The sequence below is a fragment of the Ascaphus truei genome, chromosome 12 (genome assembly GCF_040206685.1).
Source record: "Ascaphus truei isolate aAscTru1 chromosome 12, aAscTru1.hap1, whole genome shotgun sequence".
Taxonomy (NCBI): Eukaryota; Metazoa; Chordata; class Amphibia; order Anura; family Ascaphidae; genus Ascaphus; species Ascaphus truei.
The window spans coordinates 21,020,050-21,033,572 of record NC_134494.1 but is presented as its reverse complement, the minus strand read 5'-3'; the positions used below and the strand labels follow the sequence as shown (position 1 = coordinate 21,033,572).

Here is a 13,523-nt window from a genome sequence, read left to right as displayed (position 1 = left end):
CACGCGCTGTTACTCCAGTACTCATCCCCTCACACACAGCTCTGCAGCACGCTGTTACTCCAGTACTCATCCCCTCACACACAGCTCTGCAGCACGCGCTGTTACTCCAGTACTCATCCCCTCACACACAGCTCTGCAGCACGCGCTGTTACTCCAGTACTGACCCCTCACACACAGCTCTGCAGCACACGCTGTTACTCCAGTACTGACCCCTCACACACAGCTCTGCAGCACGCACTGTTACTCCAGTACTCATCCCCTCACACACAGCTCTGCAGCACGCGCTGTTACTCCAGTACTCATCCCCTCACACACATCTCTGCAGCACGCGCTGTTACTCCAGTACTGAACCCTCACACACAGCTCTGCAGCACACGCTGTTACTCCAGTACTCATCCCCTCACACACAGCTCTGCAGCACGCACTGTTACTCCAGTACTCATCCCCACACACACAGCTCTGCAGCACGCGCTGTTACTCCAGTACTCATCCCCACACACACAGCTCTGCAGCACGCGCTGTTACTCCAGTACTCATCCCCACACACACAGTTCTGCAGCACACGCTGTTACTCCAGTACTCATCCCCTCACACACAGCTCTGCAGCACGAACTGTTACTCCAGTACTCATCCCCACACACACAGCTCTGCAGCACGCGCTGTTACTCCAGTACTCATCCCCACACACACAGCTCTGCAGCACGCGCTGTTACTCCAGTACTCATCCCGTCACACACAGCTCTGCAGCACGCGCTGTTACTCCAGTACTCATCCCCTCACACACAGCTCTGCAGCACGCTGTTACTCCAGTACTCATCCCCTCACACACAGCTCTGCAGCACGCGCTGTTACTCCAGTACTCATCCCCTCACACACAGCTCTGCAGCACGCGCTGTTACTCCAGTACTGACCCCTCACACACAGCTCTGCAGCACACGCTGTTACTCCAGTACTGACCCCTCACACACAGCTCTGCAGCACGCACTGTTACTCCAGTACTCATCCCCTCACACACAGCTCTGCAGCACGCGCTGTTACTCCAGTACTCATCCCCTCACACACATCTCTGCAGCACGCGCTGTTACTCCAGTACTGAACCCTCACACACAGCTCTGCAGCACACGCTGTTACTCCAGTACTCATCCCCTCACACACAGCTCTGCAGCACGCACTGTTACTCCAGTACTCATCCCCACACACACAGCTCTGCAGCACGCGCTGTTACTCCAGTACTCATCCCCACACACACAGCTCTGCAGCACGCGCTGTTACTCCAGTACTCATCCCCTCACACACAGCTCTGCAGCACGCGCTGTTACTCCAGTACTCATCCCCTCACACACAGCTCTGCAGCACGCGCTGTTACTCCAGTACTGACCCCTCACACACAGCTCTGCAGCACACACTGTTACTCCAGTACTAATCCCCTCACACACAGCTCTGCAGCACGCGCTGTTACTCCAGTACTCATCCCCTCACACACAGCTCTGCAGCACGCACTGTTACTCCAGTACTCATCCCCACACACACAGCTCTGCAGCATGCGCTGTTACTCCAGTACTCATCCCCTCACACACAGCTCTGCAGCACGTGCTGTTACTCCAGTACTCATCCTCTCACACACAGCTCTGCAGCACGCACTGTTACTCCAGTACTCATCCCCCCACACACAGCTCTGCAGCACGCGCTGTTACTCCAGTACTGACCCCTCACACACAGCTCTGCAGCACGCTGTTACTCCAGTACTCATCCCCTCACACACAGCTCTGCAGCACGCGCTGTTACTCCAGTACTCATCCCCTCACACACATCTCTGCAGCACGCGCTGTTACTCCAGTACTCATCCCCTCACACACAGCTCTGCAGCACGCGCTGTTACTCCAGTACTCATCCCCTCACACACATCTCTGCAGCACGCGCTGTTACTCCAGTACTGACCCCTCACACACAGCTCTGCAGCACGCGCTGTTACTCCAGTACTGACCCCTCACACACAGCTCTGCAGCACGCACTGTTACTCCAGTACTCATCCCCTCACACACAGCTCTGCAGCACGCACTGTTACTCCAGTACTCATCCCCACACACACAGCTCTGCAGCACGCGCTGTTACTCCAGTACTCATCCCCACACACACAGCTCTGCAGCATGCGCTGTTACTCCAGTACTCATCCCCTCACACACAGCTCTGCAGCACGCGCTGTTACTCCAGTACTCATCCCCTCACACACATCTCTGCAGCACGCGCTGTTACTCCAGTACTGAACCATCACACACAGCTCTGCAGCACGCTGTTACTCCAGTACTCATCCCCTCACACACAGCTCTGCAGCACGTGCTGTTACTCCAGTACTCATCCCCTCACACACATCTCTGCAGCACGCGCTGTTACTCCAGTACTCATCCCCTCACACACAGCTCTGCAGCACGCGCTGTTACTCCAGTACTCATCCCCTCACACACAGCTCTGCAGCACGCACTGTTACTCCAGTACTCATCCCCACACACACAGCTCTGCAGCACGCGCTGTTACTCCAGTACTGACCCCTCACACACAGCTCTGCAGCACGCGCTGTTACTCCAGTACTCATCCCCACACACACAGCTCTGCAGCACGCTGTTACTCCAGTACTCATCCCCTCACACACAGCTCTGCAGCACGCGCTGTTACTCCAGTACTCATCCCCACACACACAGCTCTGCAGCACGCTGTTACTCCAGTACTCATCCCCTCACACACAGCTCTGCAGCACGCGCTGTTACTCCAGTACTGACCCCTCACACACAGCTCTGCAGCACGCACTGTTACTCCAGTACTCATCCCCACACACACAGCTCTGCAGCATGCGCTGTTACTCCAGTACTCATCCCCTCACACACAGCTCTGCAGCACGCGCTGTTACTCCAGTACTCATCCCCTCACACACAGCTCTGCAGCACACGCGGTTACTCCAGTACTCATCCCCTCACACACAGCTCTGCAGCACGCGCTGTTACTCCAGTACTGACCCCTCACACACAGCTCTGCAGCACGCGCTGTTACTCCAGTACTCATCCCCACACACACAGCTCTGCAGCACGCACTGTTACTCCAGTACTCATCCCCACACACACAACTTTGCAGCACGCGCTGTTACTCCAGTACTCATCCCCACACACACAGCTCTGCAGCACGCTGTTACTCCAGTACTCATCCCCTCACACACAGCTCTGCAGCACGCTGTTACTCCAGTACTGACCCCTCACACACAGCTCTGCAGCACGCGCTGTTACTCCAGTACTCATCCCTTCACACACAGCTCTGCAGCACACGCTGTTATTCCAGTACTCATCCCCTCACACACATCTCTGCAGCACGCGCTGTTACTCCAGTACTCATCCCCTCACACAGCTCTGCAGCACTCGCTGTTACTCCAGTACTCATCCCCTCACACACAGCTCTGCAGCACGCGCTGTTACTTCAGTACTCATCCCCTCACACACAGCTCTGCAGCACGCGCTGTTACTCCAGTAGTGACCCCTCACACACAGCTCTGCAGCACGCTCTGTTACTCCAGTACTCATCCCCTCACACACAGCTCTGCAGCACACGCTGTTACTCCAGTACTGACCCCTCACACACAGCTGTGCAGCACGCGCTGTTACTCCAGTACTCATCCCCTCACACACAGCTCTGCAGCACACGCTATTACTCCAGTACTCATCCCCTCACACACAGCTCTGCAGCACGCGCTGTTACTCCAGTACTCATCCCCTCAAACACAGCTCTGCAGCACGCGCTGTTACTCCAGTACTCATCCCCTCACACACAGCTCTGCAGCACGCACTGTTACTCCAGTACTCATCCCCTCACACACAGCTCTGCAGCACGCACTGTTACTCCAGTACTCATCCCCTCACACACAGCTCTGCAGCACGCGCTGTTACTCCAGTACTCATCCCCATACACACAGCTCTGCAGCACGTGCTGTTACTCCAGTACTCATCCCCTCACACACAGCTCTGCAGCACGCGCTGTTACTCCAGTACTCATCCCCTCACCACACACAGCTCTGCAGCACGCGCTGTTACTTCAGTACTCATCCCCTCACACAGCTCTGCAGCACTCGCTGTTACTCCAGTACTCATCCCCTCACACACAGCTCTGCAGCACGCGCTGTTACTTCAGTACTCATCCCCTCACACACAGCTCTGCAGCACGCGCTGTTACTCCAGTACTGACCCCTCACACACAGCTCTGCAGCACGCTCTGTTACTCCAGTACTCATCCCCTCACACACAGCTCTGCAGCACACGCTGTTACTCCAGTACTGACCCCTCACACACAGCTCTGCAGCACGCGCTGTTACTCCAGTACTCATCCCCTCACACACAGCTCTGCAGCACGCGCTGTTACTCCAGTACTCATCCCCTCACACACAGCTCTGCAGCACGCGCTGTTACTCCAGTACTCATCCCCTCACACACATCTCTGCAGCACGCGCTGTTACTCCAGTACTGACCCCTCACACACAGCTCTGCAGCACGCGCTGTTACTCCAGTACTGACCCCTCACACACAGCTCTGCAGCACGCACTGTTACTCCAGTACTCATCCCCTCACACACAGCTCTGCAGCACGCACTGTTACTCCAGTACTCATCCCCACACACACAGCTCTGCAGCACGCGCTGTTACTCCAGTACTCATCCCCACACACACAGCTCTGCAGCATGCGCTGTTACTCCAGTACTCATCCCCTCACACACAGCTCTGCAGCACGCGCTGTTACTCCAGTACTCATCCCCTCACACACATCTCTGCAGCACGCGCTGTTACTCCAGTACTGAACCATCACACACAGCTCTGCAGCACGCTGTTACTCCAGTACTCATCCCCTCACACACAGCTCTGCAGCACGTGCTGTTACTCCAGTACTCATCCCCTCACACACATCTCTGCAGCACGCGCTGTTACTCCAGTACTCATCCCCTCACACACAGCTCTGCAGCACGCGCTGTTACTCCAGTACTCATCCCCTCACACACAGCTCTGCAGCACGCACTGTTACTCCAGTACTCATCCCCACACACACAGCTCTGCAGCACGCGCTGTTACTCCAGTACTGACCCCTCACACACAGCTCTGCAGCACGCGCTGTTACTCCAGTACTCATCCCCACACACACAGCTCTGCAGCACGCTGTTACTCCAGTACTCATCCCCTCACACACAGCTCTGCAGCACGCGCTGTTACTCCAGTACTCATCCCCACACACACAGCTCTGCAGCACGCTGTTACTCCAGTACTCATCCCCTCACACACAGCTCTGCAGCACGCGCTGTTACTCCAGTACTGACCCCTCACACACAGCTCTGCAGCACGCACTGTTACTCCAGTACTCATCCCCACACACACAGCTCTGCAGCATGCGCTGTTACTCCAGTACTCATCCCCTCACACACAGCTCTGCAGCACGCGCTGTTACTCCAGTACTCATCCCCTCACACACAGCTCTGCAGCACACGCGGTTACTCCAGTACTCATCCCCTCACACACAGCTCTGCAGCACGCGCTGTTACTCCAGTACTGACCCCTCACACACAGCTCTGCAGCACGCGCTGTTACTCCAGTACTCATCCCCACACACACAGCTCTGCAGCACGCACTGTTACTCCAGTACTCATCCCCACACACACAACTTTGCAGCACGCGCTGTTACTCCAGTACTCATCCCCACACACACAGCTCTGCAGCACGCTGTTACTCCAGTACTCATCCCCTCACACACAGCTCTGCAGCACGCTGTTACTCCAGTACTGACCCCTCACACACAGCTCTGCAGCACGCGCTGTTACTCCAGTACTCATCCCTTCACACACAGCTCTGCAGCACACGCTGTTATTCCAGTACTCATTCCCCTCACACACATCTCTGCAGCACGCGCTGTTACTCCAGTACTCATCCCCTCACACAGCTCTGCAGCACTCGCTGTTACTCCAGTACTCATCCCCTCACACACAGCTCTGCAGCACGCGCTGTTACTTCAGTACTCATCCCCTCACACACAGCTCTGCAGCACGCGCTGTTACTCCAGTAGTGACCCCTCACACACAGCTCTGCAGCACGCTCTGTTACTCCAGTACTCATCCCCTCACACACAGCTCTGCAGCACACGCTGTTACTCCAGTACTGACCCCTCACACACAGCTGTGCAGCACGCGCTGTTACTCCAGTACTCATCCCCTCACACACAGCTCTGCAGCACACGCTATTACTCCAGTACTCATCCCCTCACACACAGCTCTGCAGCACGCGCTGTTACTCCAGTACTCATCCCCTCACACACAGCTCTGCAGCACGCGCTGTTACTCCAGTACTCATCCCCTCACACACAGCTCTGCAGCACGCACTGTTACTCCAGTACTCATCCCCTCACACACAGCTCTGCAGCACGCACTGTTACTCCAGTACTCATCCCCTCACACACAGCTCTGCAGCACGCGCTGTTACTCCAGTACTCATCCCCATACACACAGCTCTGCAGCACGTGCTGTTACTCCAGTACTCATCCCCTCACACACAGCTCTGCAGCACGCGCTGTTACTCCAGTACTCATCCCCTCACCACACACAGCTCTGCAGCACGCGCTGTTACTTCAGTACTCATCCCCTCACACAGCTCTGCAGCACTCGCTGTTACTCCAGTACTCATCCCCTCACACACAGCTCTGCAGCACGCGCTGTTACTTCAGTACTCATCCCCTCACACACAGCTCTGCAGCACGCGCTGTTACTCCAGTACTGACCCCTCACACACAGCTCTGCAGCACGCTCTGTTACTCCAGTACTCATCCCCTCACACACAGCTCTGCAGCACACGCTGTTACTCCAGTACTGACCCCTCACACACAGCTCTGCAGCACGCGCTGTTACTCCAGTACTCATCCCCTCACACACAGCTCTGCAGCACACGCTATTACTCTAGTACTCATCCCCTCACACACAGCTCTGCAGCACACGCTGTTACTCCAGTACTCATCCCCTCACACACAGCTCTGCAGCACGCACTTACTCCAGTACTCATCCCCTCACACACAGCTCTGCAGCACGCACTGTTACTCCAGTACTCATCCCCTCACACACAGCTATGCAGCACGCGCTGTTACTCCAGTACTCATCCCCATACACACAGCTCTGCAGCACGTGCTGTTACTCCAGTACTCATCCCCTCACACACAGCTCTGCAGCACGCGCTGTTACTCCAGTACTCATCCCCACACACACAGCTCTGCAGCACGTGTTGTTACTCCAGTACTCATCCCCTCACACACAGCTCTGCAGCACACTGTTACTCCAGTACTGACCCCTCACACACAGCTCTGCAGCACACGATGTTACTCCAGTACTCATCCCCTCACACACAGCTCTGCAGCACGCTCTGTTACTCCAGTACTAATCCCCTCACACACAGCTCTGCAGCACGCTCTGTTACTCCAGTACTAATCCCCTCACACACAGCTCTGCAGCACGCTCTGTTACTCCAGTACTAATCCCCTCACGCACAGCTCTGCAGCACGTGCTGTTACTCCAGTACTCATCCCCTCACACACAGCTCTGCAGCACGCTCTGTTACTCCAGTACTAATCCCCTCACACACAGCTCTGCAGCACGCTCTGTTACCCCAGTACTAATCCCCTCACACACTGCAATGCTACCTCAGTATTAATACCCTCACACACAGCTCTGCAGCACACGCTGTTACTCCAGTACTCATCTCCTCACACACAGCTCTGCAGCACGCTCTGTTACTCCAGTACTCATCCCCTCACACACAGCTCTGCAGCACGCGCTGTTACTCCAGTACTCATCTCCTCACACACAGCTCTGCAGCACGCTCTGTTACTCCAGTACTCATCCCCTCACACACAGCTCTGCAGCACACGCTGTTACCCCAGTACTGAGCGACCCCCTCACACACACAGCTGTGCTGCTGCCCTTCAGCCTGGCTCTCCAGCGCCCTCTGCTGTTCTGCAACCCCTGGATGTCACCTCGGAGCTCAGACACTGCGAGTTTCTTCCCGGACCAGAGAGCAGTTCCCGAGCACAATAAGTGGCACTATTCCACCAAGCTCCTTGCAGCCCGCTGAAGTAAATGGGCCATATTTACTAAGCAGTCTTCCGGACCTGGATGACATCTTGACTTAAATGCTCTGTATTGTATGTCTTTATTTATATAGCGCCAAAAGTGTACTCGGCGCTTCCCAAAGAATACAGTACAGGGGATTATAAGGTAGGGTGTCTTCCACCACTGGAAGGTGTCCTATGGCAGAACACTGCTATGGACCAATGTTTCTTCTGCCTTATAGAAGAGCACCGCTTTGTCTTGTGAGCCCAATAAAATGCATGCCCACCTGTCTCGCACAATGCCGACAGATACTCTGTACTGATCTTCACAGGAAGGAGGTCTACTCCACCCTGAAGAGCCTGTACCCGTCGCATGCTTGCAAGGAGCACCTGCAGGCCTTCCAGCTGCTGGAGACCCAGAGCGGGTACAGCCAGGACAGCATCCCCCAGCTGCAGGATGTCTCCAACTTCCTTAAAGGTGACACTGGGGACGGATGGGGGTTGCCCCATCGGGTGAAGGGGAGCCCAAGGATTCTGGGGTCGGAAATGGGTGTAGGGGATATGCAGGGAGCCCCTCTGACGTGGAGCAATGGGGTTTATGCCCTGGACTTGAGGTAGGGTCAGGGCCCTGCCACAGGCCTCCTGCTTAATGACTTTCAGGCACTATCCTCCGGTGACTTGTACAATGCCACCACCTAGTGGACACATATGTAAACTGCAAGTTGACAACTCCCCCCTTATATAGTGCCGACAGAGTACGTAGCGCTGTAGAGTATATCTTACAATCTAATTTTGGTGCATGAGGTAGAAGGAGACTTATTTACTCAAAGGTCATACGACTGGGCTTGGAACCAGGTTCCAACGCAGTGACCACTACTACTGAGATGCTCTTTCAGCCCTGACTTCCCTAGGGGCTTTGGTGCTATAGCGCCCCCAATCGGCGCTAACGCAGTTGAATGAATACGCCCCTCTGCTCGGTGAAGACGAGCAACGCTCTGCAGGCCTCTTGCAAGGAAAGGCTTAGGCCGCGCTTATAGTGCCGACGACGCGACGTCGCCCGAAAACAAATGCATTGTCGCCGCCGCGTGCGCTTATGGTAAAGCGCGACGGCGACAGAGCGACGCGATTTTTTGAAGCTGGGAATATTTGACTTTCCAGGTGCTGTCGCCTCGTGTGACAGCCCCTGAACCAACCAATGTCCTGGCCGCCCGCGCCACCAACCGAAATACAACTTTCGCTGGCGGCAACGGTGGCGTCGCGGTCGGGGGCACTATACGCGTGGCCTGAGGGGGGGGGCTGTTGCACGGTTCGGGTAATTGGCCTGGGGGTAAGCCGGCTTGTCTGTGTGTCGCAGAGAGGACGGGGTTCCAGCTGCGCCCCGTGGCGGGGCTCCTGTCTGCCCGAGATTTCCTCTGCAGTTTGGCGTTCCGCGTCTTCCAGTGCACCCAGTACATCCGCCACGCGTCCTCGCCCATGCACTCGCCCGAGCCGTGAGTAACACGCGCGCACACGCGCGCACACACTGCACAGCGGGTATCTGAGCAGGGACACCGTGGCCTGCCCACACTCGTTAGTGTTAGGGACGGTAGATCAGGGACTATATTGACTGCGTAGATTATATTGGAGGCCGGCTAAGTATTGGGGGGTTCTGGCTATCTTGTCACAAAGGGCTTAATACTGCAAAATATGCTTTCACGATTCCTCGTTGTTTAGTACCATTTATTGCTGGAGGGGGGGAGGGGGGTCTCTATGGGTAGGTTACTGGCTATATATGTATATCTATATTTATATAGCGCCATCCAGGTACATAGCACGTGACATAATATTATACCACAATGGTAATAAGACAAAACAATAGGAAAAGGAGTCCCTGCCCCGAAGAGCTTACAATCTAAGTGGTAATTGGGGAGAATTTACAGAGACAGTAGGAGGATGTTCTGGGAAGTGCGTCTGCAGGGGGCCAAAGTCGGCGCATGAGATGTGTAGTATCAGCCACGGAGCTTGGTTAAAGAGGTGTGTTATTTAAGAAAGGTTCTAAAGGTGGAGAGAGAGGGCGCTCGTGGGATATTGTGACGGAAAGGCATTCCAGAGGTGCGGGGCAGTCAGTGAGAAAGGTTTAAGGCGGGAGAGGGCTTCAGACACAAAAGGGGTACAGAGAAGACATCCTTGAGCAGAACGCAAGAGTCGGGATGGTGCATAGCGAGGAATTAGGGCTGAGATATAACGAGGAACAGAAGAGCGTATAGAGAGGAGAATTTTGTAAGAAATACGGGATTCGATAGGAAGCCAGGAGAGGGATTTCAGCAGGGGAGACGCTGAGACGGATTTAGGAAAGAGTAGAGTGATTCTGGCAGCAGCGTTTAGGATGGATTGTAGGGGAGACAGGTGAGAGGCAGGAAGGCCGGACAGCAGGAGGTTACAGTAGTTGAGGCGGGAGAGAATGAGAGTTTGCAGTGGAGCGACAGAGGAAAGGGCGAATCTTTGCAACGTTATGGAGATGAAAGCGACAGGTTTTAGCTACATTGTGAATGTGAGAGGAGAATGTGACCCCTGGGCGTCCTGCTTATGATACCGGGTGTATGATATGCCATTTATCTGCTGAGATGCATGCACATATACTATGCATACACACACTCCCACATACAGGCGCCGTCTGTCCTCTCTCTCCTCTGCAGGGATTGCTGTCATGAGTTGCTGGGACATGTCCCCATATTGGCTGATAAAACTTTTGCTCAGTTCTCTCAGGTAAAGCAAAAAGTATCCCACACACGCAGTACAGCACAGAGTATCCCCCACACACGCAGTACAGCACAGAGTATCCCCCACACACGCAGTACAGCACAGAGTATCCCCCACACACGCAGTACAGCACAGAGTATCCCACACACACGCAGTACAGCACAGAGTATCCCCCACACACGCAGTACAGCACAGAGTATCCCCCACACACGCAGTACAGCACAGAGTATCCCCCACACACGCAGTACAGCACAGAGTATCCCCCACACACGCAGTACAGCACAGAGTATCCCACACACGCAGTATAGGACAGAGTATCCCACACACACGCAGTACAGCACAGAGTATCCCCCACACATGCAGTACAGCACAGAGTATCCCCCACACACGCAGTACAGCACAGAGTATCCCCCACACACGCAGTACAGCACAAAGTATCCCACACACACGCAGTACAGCACAGAGTATCCCACACACACGCAGTACAGCACAAAGTATCCCACACACACGCAGTACAGCACAGAGTATCCCACACACACGCAGTACAGCACAGAGTATCCCCCACACGCAGTATAGGACAGAGTATCCCACACACACGCAGTACAGCACAGAGTATCCCCCACACACGCAGTACAGCACAGAGTATCCCCCACACACGCAGTACAGCACAAAGTATCCCACACACACGCAGTACAGCACAGAGTATCCCACACACACGCAGTACAGCACAAAGTATCCCACACACACGCAGTACAGCACAGAGTATCCCACACACACGCAGTACAGCACAGAGTATCCCCCACACATGCAGTACAGCACAAAGTATCCCACACACATGCAGTACAGCACAAAGTATCCCACACACACGCAGTACAGCACAAAGTATCCCACACACACGCAGTACAGCACAGAGTATCCCACACACACGCAGTACAGCACAGAGTATCCCACACACACGCAGTACAGCACAAAGTATCCGACACACGCAGTACAGCACAAAGTATCAGACACACACGCAGTACAGCACAAAGTATCCCACACACACGCAGTACAGCACAGAGTATCAGACACACGCAGTACAGCCCAGAGTATCCCACACACACGCAGTACAGCCCAGAATATCCCACACACACGCAGTACAGCACAGAGTATCCCACACACACGCAGTACAGCACAGAGTATCCCACACACTCAGTACAGCACAAAGTATCAGACACACACGCAGTACAGCACAAAGTATCCCCCACACACGCAGTACAGCACAGAGTATCCCCCACACACGCAGTACAGCACAGAGTATCCCCCACACACGCAGTACAGCACAGAGTATCCCACACACACGCAGTACAGCACAGAGTATCCCCCACACACGCAGTACAGCACAGAGTATCCCCCACACACGCAGTACAGCACAGAGTATCCCCCACACACGCAGTACAGCACAGAGTATCCCACACACGCAGTATAGGACAGAGTATCCCACACACACGCAGTACAGCACAGAGTATCCCCCACACACGCAGTACAGCACAGAGTATCCCCCACACACGCAGTACAGCACAAAGTATCCCACACACACGCAGTACAGCACAGAGTATCCCACACACACGCAGTACAGCACAGAGTATCCCCCACACATGCAGTACAGCACAAAGTATCCCACACACATGCAGTACAGCACAAAGTATCCCACACACACGCAGTACAGCACAAAGTATCCCACACACACGCAGTACAGCACAGAGTATCCCACACACACGCAGTACAGCACAGAGTATCCCACACACACGCAGTACAGCACAAAGTATCCGACACACGCAGTACAGCACAGAGTATCCCCCACACATGCAGTACAGCACAAAGTATCCCACACACACGCAGTACAGCACAGAGTATCCCACACACACGCAGTACAGCACAAAGTATCCCACACACACGCAGTACAGCACAGAGTATCCCACACACACGCAGTACAGCACAGAGTATCCCACACACACGCAGTACAGCACAGAGTATCCCACACACACTCAGTACAGCACAGAGTATCCCACACACACTCAGTACAGCACAAAGTATCCCACACACACGCAGTTGAGCACAGAGTATCCCACACACTCAGTACAGCACAAAGTATCAGACACACACGCAGTACAGCACAAAGTATCCCACACACACGCAGTACAGCACAGAGTATCAGACACACGCAGTACAGCCCAGAGTATCCCACACACACGCAGTACAGCCCAGAATATCCCACACACACGCAGTACAGCACAGAGTATCCCACACACACGCAGTACAGCACAGAGTATCCCACACACTCAGTACAGCACAAAGTATCAGACACACACGCAGTACAGCACAAAGTATCCCACACACACGCAGTACAGCACAGAGTATCAGACACACGCAGTACAGCCCAGAGTATCCCACACACACGCAGTACAGCACAGAGTATCCCACACACACGCAGTACAGCACAGAGTATCCCACACACATATTACAGCACAGAGTATCCCACACACATATTACAGCACAGAGTATCCCACACACATATTACAGCACAGAGTATCCCACACACATATTACAGCACAGAGTATCCCACACACATATTACTGCACAGAGTATCACACACACGCAGTACAGCACAGAGTATCAGACACACGCAGCACAGGACAGAGT

At 54.5% G+C, this 13,523-nt stretch overlaps 1 protein-coding gene across 1 annotated transcript in view; it reads left to right on the top strand.

Moving 5' to 3' along the window:
- The window catches only part of TH (tyrosine hydroxylase), a 73,120-nt gene that overhangs the window by 34,469 nt on the left and 25,128 nt on the right, over positions 1–13,523 (top strand). The window contains exons 7-9 of the mRNA XM_075566914.1: positions 8,435–8,580; positions 9,457–9,592; positions 10,778–10,847. Coding sequence (XP_075423029.1) covers positions 8,435–8,580; positions 9,457–9,592; positions 10,778–10,847 — 352 coding nt within the window. The remainder of the gene's footprint in view (positions 1–8,434; positions 8,581–9,456; positions 9,593–10,777; positions 10,848–13,523) is intronic.